The sequence below is a fragment of the Hyposmocoma kahamanoa genome, unplaced genomic scaffold, assembly GCF_003589595.1.
Source record: "Hyposmocoma kahamanoa isolate Upper Pololo Valley unplaced genomic scaffold, ASM358959v1 99362, whole genome shotgun sequence".
In the NCBI taxonomy this organism is placed as follows: domain Eukaryota; kingdom Metazoa; phylum Arthropoda; class Insecta; order Lepidoptera; family Cosmopterigidae; genus Hyposmocoma; species Hyposmocoma kahamanoa.
In genome coordinates, this window is record NW_020655877.1 from 1 (window position 1) to 13585 (window position 13585).

At 38.1% G+C, this 13585-nt stretch overlaps 1 protein-coding gene across 1 annotated transcript; it reads right to left on the reverse strand.

The window, feature by feature from the left end:
• Positions 1 to 622: 622 nt before the first annotated feature.
• Positions 623 to 12195, reverse strand: LOC113239068 (sensory neuron membrane protein 2-like). The gene is made up of 7 exons (XM_026475935.1): positions 12184 to 12195; positions 11905 to 12062; positions 10985 to 11129; positions 6271 to 6439; positions 5190 to 5281; positions 1450 to 1667; positions 623 to 809 (listed from the first exon to the last, which is right to left on the reverse strand). Exons 1-7 carry the CDS (start codon positions 12193 to 12195, stop codon positions 659 to 661), a joined length of 945 nt encoding a protein of 314 aa, XP_026331720.1. The 3' UTR covers positions 623 to 658.
• Between the last annotated feature and the right edge of the window lie 1390 nt (positions 12196 to 13585).

A 13585-nucleotide genomic window follows, 5' to 3' on the forward strand; every position in this document is an offset into this window, starting at 1 on the left:
AAATTCAAAGAACCTATTGCAATAAAACGGCAATTTCATACTTTAACACCTATAAAGAGGAAACATCATATTATTAAAATAAGAATAAAGAAGGCAAAAACGCAAATTAGTGATCATTAAAACGTCCGTCATTATCACGGAAGAAAACATATTTTGTGCTATTCAGTCAAAGAGTATTGCTGTATTCAGTCGTAACAAATCCTCCTGGTAAGTACTACAGTCTCAATCTAAGACGTTTGAAACAAATATTGTAAATGTTAAATGTATTCAAATCTATATTTAAACGAGCAACCCCACAGTTTCTTGCTCTTCTTCTCAGGGGATTCAGTCTTACGAATGAGCAGTAGAGTTTAATTAACATGACATTTTTAAGTGTAATTTGCTTACCTATGAAATATATTATTTGAATTTTGGATTTTTTTTTAATTCTACCAAGAGTAAATAAAAATAAATAACGTACACACTCAAAGACTAAGGAAACCCTGTGTCACGGATGTCACACAAGTTACATCCAAACTCAGGAGACAAACAAATGTAGACCATACACATATTTCTCCCGGCCCGGAAATCGAACCCGTTACCTCTGCGTGGTAGACCAGCCTGGCAACTGGTCGGCCATAGAGGCTGTTAAAAAAGTAACATGTCAACTTTTTTAAACTTAGATATAAGTATTAGATACTAACTTGCGGCAGAAGCACTTATTGGCGGGCACGGCACTTTTCGCCGCAAGCGCAGACTCCGATATCTCATAGTAATACGACGATATATTGAAGATGTTCCTCTTGCCGACTAGACTTGCATACAACGACCTGAGAATATCATGAAATATGTAATAACGTAAGTGACAACCACACCAATTCCCATGTCTCAAATTAGGGGATTTCCAGTACTATGAGTACCAGTCATTTCGGAGCGTAACCTGGAATAGCCAGACCAGAAGCTATGTTAATTTGCCAAATTGGAATCGAACCTGGAACCCCTCCTCTCGTGTTTACAGTGCGAATCGTTGGGGCTCCGAGATCGTCAAAATATTGGTCGACAGGTCAGCAAGCGAGCAGGCTAGAGTGCAAAACTATAAGAACTCTATAAAATAGAGCTTGTGTATACCAGTTATGACGAGCACGTAAGAGGATTACCAAGAATTATTGTCTAACGCCAAAACAGTTTGCAGGTATTTTCAACATAATGTAGATTTTAGTAGCAACAAAAAATTAAGAAAATAAATGTAAGTTATTAAGTGCAAATTACCAAAGTTAAGCATGTGTCCAAAATATAAAAAAATCTTAGGTCGAGTGGACTTATGCTTTTGTGCTTATAAAATATTTGCAAATTTGAAAATTTATACTCAATTATCAGTGTTGCCAAGTGAGTGACTGGTCCATGGTGTCACATATGTATACATACCAATAGATACGTAGGTACTTAATATACAAAAACTTGCACTCTTACCTGCAAATATCGGGTTCAAAGCTATACAATCGCTTTGGAACGTCGTTCGGGTTGATGGGAGGGAATATAGTAGAATCTGAACCATTGAGCATGCCGCAATATTTATCGCCCCACTGGTTCATCACCTTTTTTCCTTTATAAGACACTATATGGCCTAAGTCGTAAACGTTATCAGTACCACGTATCATCTCGTATGGACCCGTATCCGTTCTGTTTAACTGCAAAAGTTCAGATAATTGTATCAATTTATTAATATAAAAATCGAACATAAAGAAAAATTCGACGAAATAAGGGCCGTCCACCCCTGGCAACTCATCAGGTAAATGGGCCTTATACATATCACTTTTAAATATGAACTCTCATAGTAATTAAATATGTAATTTTTCAATTTTTGTCCATTATAGCAGTGCTCAAGTTAAAATGGTCGATTTGAAGTGAAAGAATTGACAACACCCGTCAATTGTTTCGAAATCGGGCTGGCCAATCGGAGCGCAGTTGTCACCGTAATGATTTGGCAGAATAGATTTCAAACAAATTAAACGACATTTCGTCTCTATTTTTGGTTATATACTCGATGCTAAATGGTAATGGTATCAAGTTCGGAGTGTGACACTTAGCGTGTCGTAGGTTTGCTGTTAATACATAGTTTCAATTAGGTATCTCTTGCAATAACAGTGAAAAAGATCGAATCCCCACCACGCCCTGCCGCTTCGTAAATATAATATTGTTTGTGTATTGGTGCTCTTTCAAAATTCTACAAGTGGGTTTACAGTAATCACGAATTTACTTTACTTACTACAGTTTTGAAGTGGACGATACACGATATTTGCTAGTGAAATTAGTGTGTCGCTAAGAGTAAAACTGTAAGCGCAATTAATGATTTATATAGCTTTTTTTTGGTGCAAAACATTAGGAACATTCGCCGCTGAGACCGATCATTGGTCCGTAAAGTCATTTAGCTTTGGTATTGCTGTGAGTTCGTTGATCGCTCCTGCTGTCGTGCTTTTTCGGCCATCTTCGCACTAGCTCGCTTGACCGCTCGTCGCTTATACCATGCCTTTCGTACAATCTCTAAACACTACAGCACTTAGAATAGACCAGTTCGAAGCCTTGTTGGATCATAACTTAGATATACGACATTGCCATTAGACATTGCACAAGAAGTTCACTCAATGGTAATGAAGGATGTTAATGGCACAATAAATAGATTAGAAAAAATTTTATTGAAACCACAAACTACGTACAAAGAGGGCAAACTAGCTAACCGCAATAAAATAAAGGTTTTGAGGTTTGATAGGTCTGTCTTGCAATCTGATATTGCATCCATGGACCATCGTCTTGAGACGATTGAAAAGACATCACGAAGTCATGGAACTAGAAAATATAATGTTCAACATTATAAAAAACTGTGAATCTCCTTTGGAAGCATTTAACATTTGCAACGTACGTAGAGTGGCTAAGCTCGATCCTAAATCTGAAAGATAGCCCATTATTCCACTTACTCTGCAATCAGAACGATCAAGAGATGACTTGCTACTCGCGGTGATGGCATTGCAACAAGGCGAGTTGCTCCAATACACTGAACTTTACGTTTAGGAATGGAGTCTGTAGAAGTATAGTTACCGAACATTTTTGTCACAAAAAAACTTCACACTGAGACACGAATATTCGCAAAAGATCACGCATACACATACGTTTGGGTAAAATATTATGTTGCTTGTTTACATGAGGAAAGACGATAATGAATATGCTTATTATTGTATATTATTCTTGTATATTTTTTATATTACATAGTAACGGTATAGAACAAGTACAGAACAAAGCTATTAAAACTGTAGCATTTAGGTCAGGTCTAAGTGGCACGCTTGTAACTTACCGAGAGAGGTTGGCTAAGTTTAGAATTTGGTCACTAAAGAACTCAGGACATTCTGCACTTGCACAAGCTCATACACGGTAACTTTGTTTCTCCGAGTCTGCTATCCCACATTACCTTTAATATTAAACCAAAATATCGTCGCCCTAGAACTTTTGTTTTGAATGTTTAAAGAAATAACATAACCCTTTCACTAATGATTTATTGTATATTTCATGAAGTTAAAGCAAAGTCAAGAATTGGCTTTTAGCTTTAGATTACCATGAAACCGAAGCGTTACTGTAGTAATTGGTATCAATTTTATTATTATTTTTTAATTAAACCAAAAATTGTTCCTTATCTTAAAATTATAGCGAATGTTTTTTGTTTATGTGGCATTAATTTTCCATCACGAAATATTCCAATACCCACACTAACTCAGACAAACACATACACCCACACACACACACACACACACTCGTACACAAAATTACACAGATATATTTATCACAATTTGCATATTACAATGTATCCAACTTGTTATATAATTATTACTTAGAGTACTTTTTATCCAGACTTTTAATAATAGATTCTTTCACTTTATTTTTTTGTATTAAATTTTTAATTTATATTTTTCTCATGAAATAGACTTAAGCCTTGTCAAAATTTGGGAGAGGGCACTGGCTCCTGTCACACAGGTTATACCTAGCTCAGGAGTCAGGGACTTCATCAATATGTTGTAATCTATTTTGTGACAATAATAATAATAATTATTATTATTATATTATTGTACTTATTAGAATCTGGGGTCAAATTGATGTTTTCGACGACATACTTTGTACAATTCGTACAAATTTGCTCAATTACTTCGACTAGACTTCCCATTCATATAGTGAAATTAATATCTGTGTTAGTCTTTACTAACATTAATTTTACGTTTGTAATTTACTTTTCTTTAACCCTTATGTTAAACATGTTGACGCTTTGCATAATAACACTCTACAGGTTTAAATTCTAGATGAAGACCTTAAATTGTATCTCATATATATTCAACTGAATGTAAACTGCTTTGTATGTACAATCAATAAAATAAAAAATAAAAAATCGAGACGGAGAAAGTATCTTAACCAAGGATAACATTAAAAAAACTAAAGCCGCGTTTATATTTATCTGATGTGACATGTTGTAATGAGCTCTGACGTCAAGGCTAGCGTTCACATCTATGTATATGCCGTGTTCTGACGCCTTCTGATCATATTTTAAATTAATACTGTATCGCAGAGTTCATAAGTTTACTGATTCAGATTATGAAGAAGATATTCAATTTGTGATGATGACAACTATACTAAAAAAAAGAAAGAAAGAAAAAACATATTGGGTTCGTCCTTTGACAAAAAAAGAGAGGCTAAAGGCGAGGTTCACTGTCCCGTCAAAGAGCTTGAGAGCGATGATGAAAGATCTCATAAATATTTTAGAATGTCTAAGGCACTATTCGACTCTGACGCGTCACAACATAGAACTGGCGCTTGCACACTTGTCTGATCTGAAGTGACGCGGCCGCTACGACGCCTTACCCGTCCTGACGTAGGTCGGGATCGCTTCTGATGCGAAACAACACAAGCTGTCGCATGAGGTTGCTATAAATCTTACCATATTAAATGTATGAAATCGATAACGTTCTGACACGTCACGACACAACACGTCAGAAATATAAATCCGGCTATCCGCAATCCGGGCAAGGGCATTTGAGAAATATTTTTTTAATTTAAAAAATATAAGTAGTAGCATTTTAATATATACAAAAAAGTAATCTGTATTTTTGGTAACGTACTGTGGGATCTACTATTGAAGATATATTGAGAAACAGTAGGTATTATTTATTACTCACATGGGAGAACATGGAGAAATAAAATCCTTTTTCGTCTTCCGATGGTCGCATTGTCGGTGGCATGTCGGCTTTTATTTTACCGCATATCAGTGCTAAAGAAAATAGAATTTAAGAATCATGAAATGTTAAACGTATAAAATGTAGAGATAAATGGAGACACATTTGTAAAAACCAAAGCAATCGTTTTTATGTAAACAGCACATTTTGCCTCGTTTGTCGTTATATTCGCTCATGAAATTAAAGTTAAAACTGTTGAATCGCAAGCTTCGGATAAAGTCAGCGATTGAATTATAAGGGTAAGTGGAAACCAGCGGACGGGAAAGCAGAAAACATGAAAATCAATGTGCATTTTATGCTATTTCGGAAGAAATAGGGTACAAATTCCAATGCCATGAAACCGGCCTTGAAATAAAGCAGCGCATTTCTCTCTGCGGTATTGAAGAGCACGCTAGAATAATCCGTCGGAACCCACCTTCGGAATCTGCCTCAGTGAGTTTTTCCGACTGCGAGTCGCTAGCATGGAATTAAATCGGGCGACTGATAGCAGCATTTTCGCGGATGCCGCGGCATTCCAGCGGACTCTGCCGTACGCTGGCGGAGCATGTATTCCGTCGAACGTGCGAATAGGCCGGAGGTACGCAGATGTGAATTAACCTTAAGGGTCTTTGTAAGAGCTCCAAGAGAAATCTTGGACACGAGTTTCGGGGTATTGTCTTGTTACAATAGCATTCATAATCATTTCAGTCAGTTATAATTAATTATTAATACAAAGATTCAACTTAAAGAAAAATTTCTTCGATCTGGTTGGCCACGAACCGGCGATTTCACCATACCGTGGCTGACGCTTTCCCAACTGAGCTACGGAACGAACCAGCAGACGTTACTAATTTCGATATGTGCTTGTTTCAGATCTTCGTTTTTGGTTTTAACGCCTTTTCCCGTAATAACAAACTAATAGAGTAATTTCACAAAAATTGAATATCATGGTAGTAAAACCATCGTGATATTCAATAGACTTATCACTAGCAAAGTTAAGGATAACTATCAAATCACCTTAATTAGATAAATGCCTACTACTCACCCAAAGTAAAGTTCTCGCTTTCGCAGTTAAGATAAATGCCGTTGAAGAATAAATCCTTTACCTTCACGTGAAGGAAGGGATCCGTCAGGTTGAAGAAGAATTCTCCAAGAGCCTCGTTCGCCATGCCCACGAGGCTCGGCATCATATCATTAACAGCTAGTAAAGCTGCCTGTAAAAGAAAAATAGAAAATGCATTCTGACTTATAAAACATATAAGTTAAAGTGAGGAATCCTGGAAAAACGAGATTTTTGAGACAATATCATAGCCATACGTGAGGCGCACTATAAGTTCCCGGAATGAACAAGAAAAAAATACTATAAACGGTCAGAAATGAATTTATTGTTTCTCAAAATATTCTCCGTTAGCGTTAATGCACTTTTTCATACTAATGAAACAATTTTGAAAACATTTATGCCACTCTTCCATGACAATCTCCGAAACATATTTTTCATACCCTTCAACAGCCACTTAAATAGTTCTTAATTTTTGGAAATAAATAAAAGTCACAAGGTGCCAGGTCGAGACTGTACGCGGGATGGCTCATAAGGTCAACGTTGTTCACCTTCAAAAATTAATTTGTCTGTCTGGTCGTGTGAGAACTGGCATTATCGTGGTGCAAGATGATACGGCGATTACGGTTATTTTTATGGTGTTTGTCAATAACTTCCGGCAAACAAATGGTCGTGTTCCAATTACTATTCACGGTACAACGATTCTCCAAAACAACAGTAGCCACGTGTCCAGTTTTATTAAAAAAAGAAGCAATCATCCGCTTAGAGGCACTTTGCATGCACGCCACTTTGGTTGGTTTCCGCTCACGCCGAAAGACCCATACGCTCGATTGCTGCTTTGTTTTGGGATCGCAACTATAAATCCATGTTTCGTCACCTATTACTATGTCCCACACCACATTTGACGCCCCTTCGTTGAATATGGTAAGCATGGCATTGCACCAAGTGACGCGATCCGTTTTTTGAGCCTCAGTCAAATTGTGTGGTATCCATTGAGAGCTCAGCTTTTTCACACCCAAATGTTTGTGAAATAATGATTGTATTTGACTCATGCCTATGCCTAAAGATGACCGAATTTCATGGTATGTTACATGCCTGTCTGTTTTGATCATACGGCGCACAGCATCGATGTTTTTGTTGTTCACAGAAGTGGACGGGCAACCATCTCGAAATTCGTCACTGAGATTCACACGACCGCGTTTGAATTCTGCAAACCAGCTATAAATAGTCGTATTGCATGGTGCTTCACCGCCAAAAACAATGTGAAGCCAATCGAAGCTCCGCTGAGCTGTTCAAATCATACTACGAAAATTTTCACGAGTTAAATCCATGGTGATGTGGACAACCTATTTTCTAAAATGACGCCACAATGTAAAAACAAGTGACAGTGAAATGAAATAAACTGTATTCTAAAGCCAAAGAGTTCCATTTTCAAATGTTGTAACTACTTTTTAAATGTTATTTATGTAAGTAGCCAGTTCCGGAAACTTTCAGTGCGCCCTATGTACTATCGTTCTGCAACCTCCACAGGTTATAATAAGCTCCTTTCTGCAGTGTTGCTATGTTCAAGTAACCACTATAAAAAAATATTGTTAGTGCACTAGATTTATAATACTGTTTAATAAACTTACCTAAGAATCGATACTACCTCAGCTGGAATTCAAATTTTTCCCCTACTAATACGGTTGGTTCATTTTGCTAGGGTCGAGCGGCAGTGTGCCGGCTTTATTTCAGATTTCTTTCACAAACCAAATTAAAGCCATGTAAAAAATGTATATCGTATACCATAAGTATGTGTGCTATTTAGTTCAGTTGATATAAAAAAAATCCCAAGGTAAGTTTGTTTTTTTTTTCAATCGTGACTATTTTTAAGAACCGCGTTTTCACACCGTGTACTAATCAGTGTATATCCTCAATTTTACTATATACATACATATCATCACGTCTGTCTCCCACCGGGGTAGGCAGAGACTATGGACCTCCACTCGATACGCTCCTGACAAACTTCCTTCGCCTCCTCTACTCCCATCAATCTCTTTATACATGCCCGTTTATTCTTGGTACTTTTAACCCGGCCTTTTTACATCCTCAATCTGATTGCGATATGTTCACCGAGGTCTACCTACCTCTCACCACGCTTCCATAAACATTCGCTCTATAAATTTGTGCCGTCAATAGACCAACATGCATTATTTCTACATGACCAAACCATCGAAGCATCCCTCTCTCTATATTTGTCACTACATCATCTTTCATACCACAACGCTCTCTTACCTCACTCTTTGGCATTCTATCTTCAAGACTAATACCGCACATATTGCGCAAAGCTCTCATTTATACAACATTCACCCTACTTTCATGTTTTTTCTGTCACACCCAACACTCACTAACATACATTAAGATTGGGACCAGCACGCCTCGATGAACAGCCAAACGTGCCTGTTTTGTGACATTCTGGCTAACTATTAAAGCATACAGGGCTCCATTCACTCGATTTCCGGCTTGCACTCTCCTCTCAATATCCCTTTCACACTTACCATTTCACACTTACCATCTCTCTTATAAACTACCCAGATACACAAATTCTTTTACTTGTTGTAATCTCACGCTGCTAATTCTAATATTGCATTCTGAAACATTTTCATCCCCTTTCAATCAGCATCACTTTCGTCTTACTCACATTCACTTTCATTCCTTTCCTTTCAAACGCTTCATGCATAACTGTTACCATCTCTTGCAATTGTTCTGCCGACGAGGCTAGGAGTACTTGATCATCGGCATAGAGAAGGCGTTTGACAAGTAACTCATTCTTTCTTAATCCACATTCACTACCTTTCAAATCAAGTAAACAATTGACCATGAACAGGTTGAACAGCCTAGTAGACGCTACACAGCCCAGTCTAACACCTGTACGAATGTTAAACCTTTCGGTATATGCCCCGTTTATTCTAACGCAAGCGCTGCAATCCCTATACAAAGATTGTAACACACCTTTGTATAGGGATTGTTGCACACCCCATACATGGACAAAGTTTTCTACAGCTCATTTCTTACTACCCTATCATAAGCCTTTTCTAAGTCTACGAAGGCGCAGTACAGTTTTTGCCCTTTTGCTAAGTATTTTTTTTTATTTAAATATTATCTCTTAACTTCTTATATTCATCATTTACATTTACATTTACTTCTTACATTCATTCATTTTCTTCTTGCGGTCTTTCCACCTTTATTCTTTCTGTGGCTGTTGTAGGCTGCTTCACGCGGTGTTGCCAACATTTGAAAAGACCCCTTAACCTGCTTACTACCAAGAAGTGGTCTGTGTCTACAGCACCACCACGGTATGCTCGTGTGTCTACAACTTTATTTTTGAGCCTATCATCCACAATTACAAAATCAATCATACTTACAGCATTTTCCCTCTGCCAAGTATACGTGTGGATCTTTTTGTGACAAAACATTGTGTTTGTCACGCAAAGCTTCCACTCCAAACATACCTCTAAAACACTTACGCCTTTTTCATTCACCCTACTATCACTAAAACTACCTAGAACACTTTCATATCCATCACGTTTCACTCCTACTCATCCATTAAAGTCACCTAACATAATAACTTTTTCATTCTGCTTCACCTTCCGTAAAACGTCTCTCATGCTATCCCAAAACTCCTCATATTCTCTTTGGTCTCCCTGGCATCCCCTTAATCCCATGTCTGGGGCACAAACCCCTATTACAAAAAGTCGAGCCAATCCAATTTTTAGTCGCATCCAGAGAAGTCTTGAGTTTACAAATTCATACTCGATCTTACATTCATCAATTCTAGTGGCCCCTACTTGTTGTTGATACCCCTGACCAGTACGCCGTATATGTGCTGTGCTTGGTGGTTCCGCATCCCTTTCGTTTCGTTTCACATACACACAACACATCTATGTATATATTATTATCATCCATCATCTCACATACTTCATCAATTTTACTATCCATCCCTGCTCTCACATTCAGCGTAGCAAAGCGGCTTTCCTCAGTCCGCTTTTCGCCCTTTCGTGAGACATGGCGTGATGGGGTGCGAACCGCATCGTCGTCATATATTAGATTTTTATTAATTTTTGAAATCATAGGTATCCCACGAACAGCAAGGAATGTACTTAGGTAGAGCCCCGCATACCAGGACAAGGCTACTAGCACTCAGAGGGCGCCAAACCCAATAAGGGCAAAACGGCACACTTACGACCAGACTTGCCTCTGGCCACGCATCCATCGGGACGGCCGACCTTAGATTGGCGGGAAGAGGATAAAGGACAGTGAATAAGTGAAGGGAATGGATGGAAAGATTTGGGTAGGAATTGGGTTATAGGAGGACACTGTTGTCACGGAAGATGGGGGATGTGACAACCGCAGCTCGGGGCACCGTGGTCGCTTACCCGTATGTTCACTAATCAACTACCGGACAAGTAATCGGTGAATACCCCCTGACGGGAATTTCACTATATATTTTTTCCAAAGTGTTAAGGTTGTATCGACTTTTGAATTTCAAAAGAGTCGAGATTCTCGAGACTAAAAATACATTCGAATATAGAAAATGCCAAAAATTATCGAGACTTTCGAAATTGTGGCAACCGATATTCCCGGGATGCAAACCCTAATTTCAATACCGATCACATTGTATGGTGTATTTACTAGCATATAAAATAGAGATCAGCATACTCACCATGTATGATAAATTGATGACGATAACGTCGTCATCTTCCGAAAGTGAGCCGCTCTCGTTGGCAGCGAAATGAAATTTCTTCTTCAACATGTATTTCACCGTGTCGTTGGGACCGTAGCCTAGGATGGTTTTCTCGCGATATTCTCTGTGAAAATGTCGAATGTACAGCTTCACGCTTTTTTCAATAACCCGTATCCACAGACAGAAAAATATTGCAGAGAATAAAACTGGACTTTACGGCTACATAATTTACATATAAAGATCTATAGGGAGTAAGAATGTGACAATAAGATCGACCAATTTTAACCGTAATAAAAACAATCTAAATTTGGATTGGACCAAAATTACTTTACTCTGTACAAAACATGGACGGTCAATATAAATGAATTGCATCCCACTGGTTGTGCAAAAGTGAGCAGTGGATATATTTGTGGATAACAGTGGATTATAGACTATATAAATAATATATAATATATAATAGGGGTCTTTGACGATTTCCCGTAATTCCTTCTCAAACCAATCAAGATCGTTCCGTCAACAACGCCTTTTCGGCGGTCCCTGCCGTTGCCTTCCATTCTCTGGCACCCAAGGAGTGACGACGTTTGCCCACTTCTCGGTTTACGTGGCTAACGTGGTCCGCTCAATCCCATTTGAGCCTGGCTGTTTTGCTACCCAGATCAGCAATGCCAGTCATCGAACGTAGCATTATATTGCGCACTCGGTCAATGCGTTTAAAGCACAAATTGTTGCGTTTGAAGGGAGTTCAAATAACATCTCTCGGAACCCAAGCCAACCTCACCGGCCCGTGTTACACTCTACCGACCAACAAACGCGGCTCTGTCTCTCCGTCCGCCTATCAACTCGCACAGGACCAGACTTTTGTAGTTACCTTATAAACTGACTTTGTTTTTAAAACTTACTTGTATACATAAGGGCCAACTTCAGCAAGTTTAGGCTGCTCGCCGTTATTGATTTCATCTCTATTAGTTACGTTGAACACGTATATTTTGAAGTCCAGAGGCACGGGCATTTTCTTCCATTTATCGAACATTTGCGACGAACTTTCGATTTGAATATTCTGAAAAAAAATCTATATTATTAGAAAACATTTATATTTTTTATTTATACATTTATACAACAAAGACACAATACCTGAATACAAAAAAAGTCACGACTTGTGGACCGATTTACCGGTTTACCGGTTTAGGCATTCTGTGACTTTGGAGACCCGTGCCCACTATTTGCAAATACGTAGCTTGATAACAGTGGTCATGTATAGTTAGTAATTGGAAACAAATTGACGTGTGTCGTTAAATATACATAACTCAAATTTTAAGTAACAGAAAATTACAAAGATTTAAAGAAATTTTGTTATAAAACAATGATTGTAAGATCTTCATATATTTAAATGACTAAATTACGGTGTTGTAATCACAAAAATAGCCATTATGCAGTCGTTTATTTAATTTTTCTATGCGAATTCACGTGTTATTTGACATTCATTATTTTTTGGTTTCTTATGCCAGTATTTATTTAATATTCATTACTTTTTGATTTCTTATACCAGTATAAAAATTTTATGATTACGATTATACGTAGGGCGCACTATAAGTTTCCAGAATGAATAAGAAAAAAATAGTATAAACGGTCAGAAATGAATTTATTGTTTCACAAAATATTCTCCGTTAGCGTTATTGCACTTTTTCATACGAATGAACCAATTTTGAAAACATTTATGCCACTACTCCATGACAATCTCTGAAACATATTTTTCATACTCTTCGACAGCCTCTTCAGGTGATGAAAATCGTTGACCGCGTAACTGGTTCTTAATTTTTGGAAATAATTATAATAATTGGAAATAAATAAAAGTCACAAGGTCGGGCGCGGGATGGCTCATAAGGTCAACGTTGTTCACCTTCAAAAATTAATTTGTCTGTCTGGCCGTGTGAGAACTGGCATTATCGTGGTGCAAGATGATACGGCGTTTAGGTTATTTTTACGGAGTTTGTCAATAACTTCCGGCAAACAAATGGTCGTATACCAATCACTATTCACGGTACAACTATTTTCCAAAGCAACAGTAGCCACGTGTCCAGTTGTTATTAACAAAAAGAAGCAATCATCCGCTTAGAGGCACTTTGCACGCGCGCCTTTTTGGTTGGTTTCGGCTCATCTCGAAAGACCCATACGCTCCATTGCTGCTTTGTTTTGGGACCGTAACTATAAATCCATGTTTCGTCACCTGTTGCTATGGCCCACACCAAATTGGGACGCCCCTTAGTTGAATCTGGTAAGCGTGGCATTGCAACAAGGACGCGATCCGTTTTTTGAGCCTCAGTCAAATTGTGTGGAATCCACCGAGATCACAGCTTTTTCACACCCAAATGTTTGTGTAGTATTGATTGTATTTTACTCATGCCTATGCCTGAAGATGCCCACCATGTGACATACCATGAATCTCTTGCTATGTCACATGCCTGTCTGTTTTGATCATACGGCGCACAGCATCGATGTGTTTGTTGTTCACGGCAGTGGACGGGCGACCATCACGAAATTCGTCACTGAGATTCACACGACCGCGTTTGAATTCTGCAAACT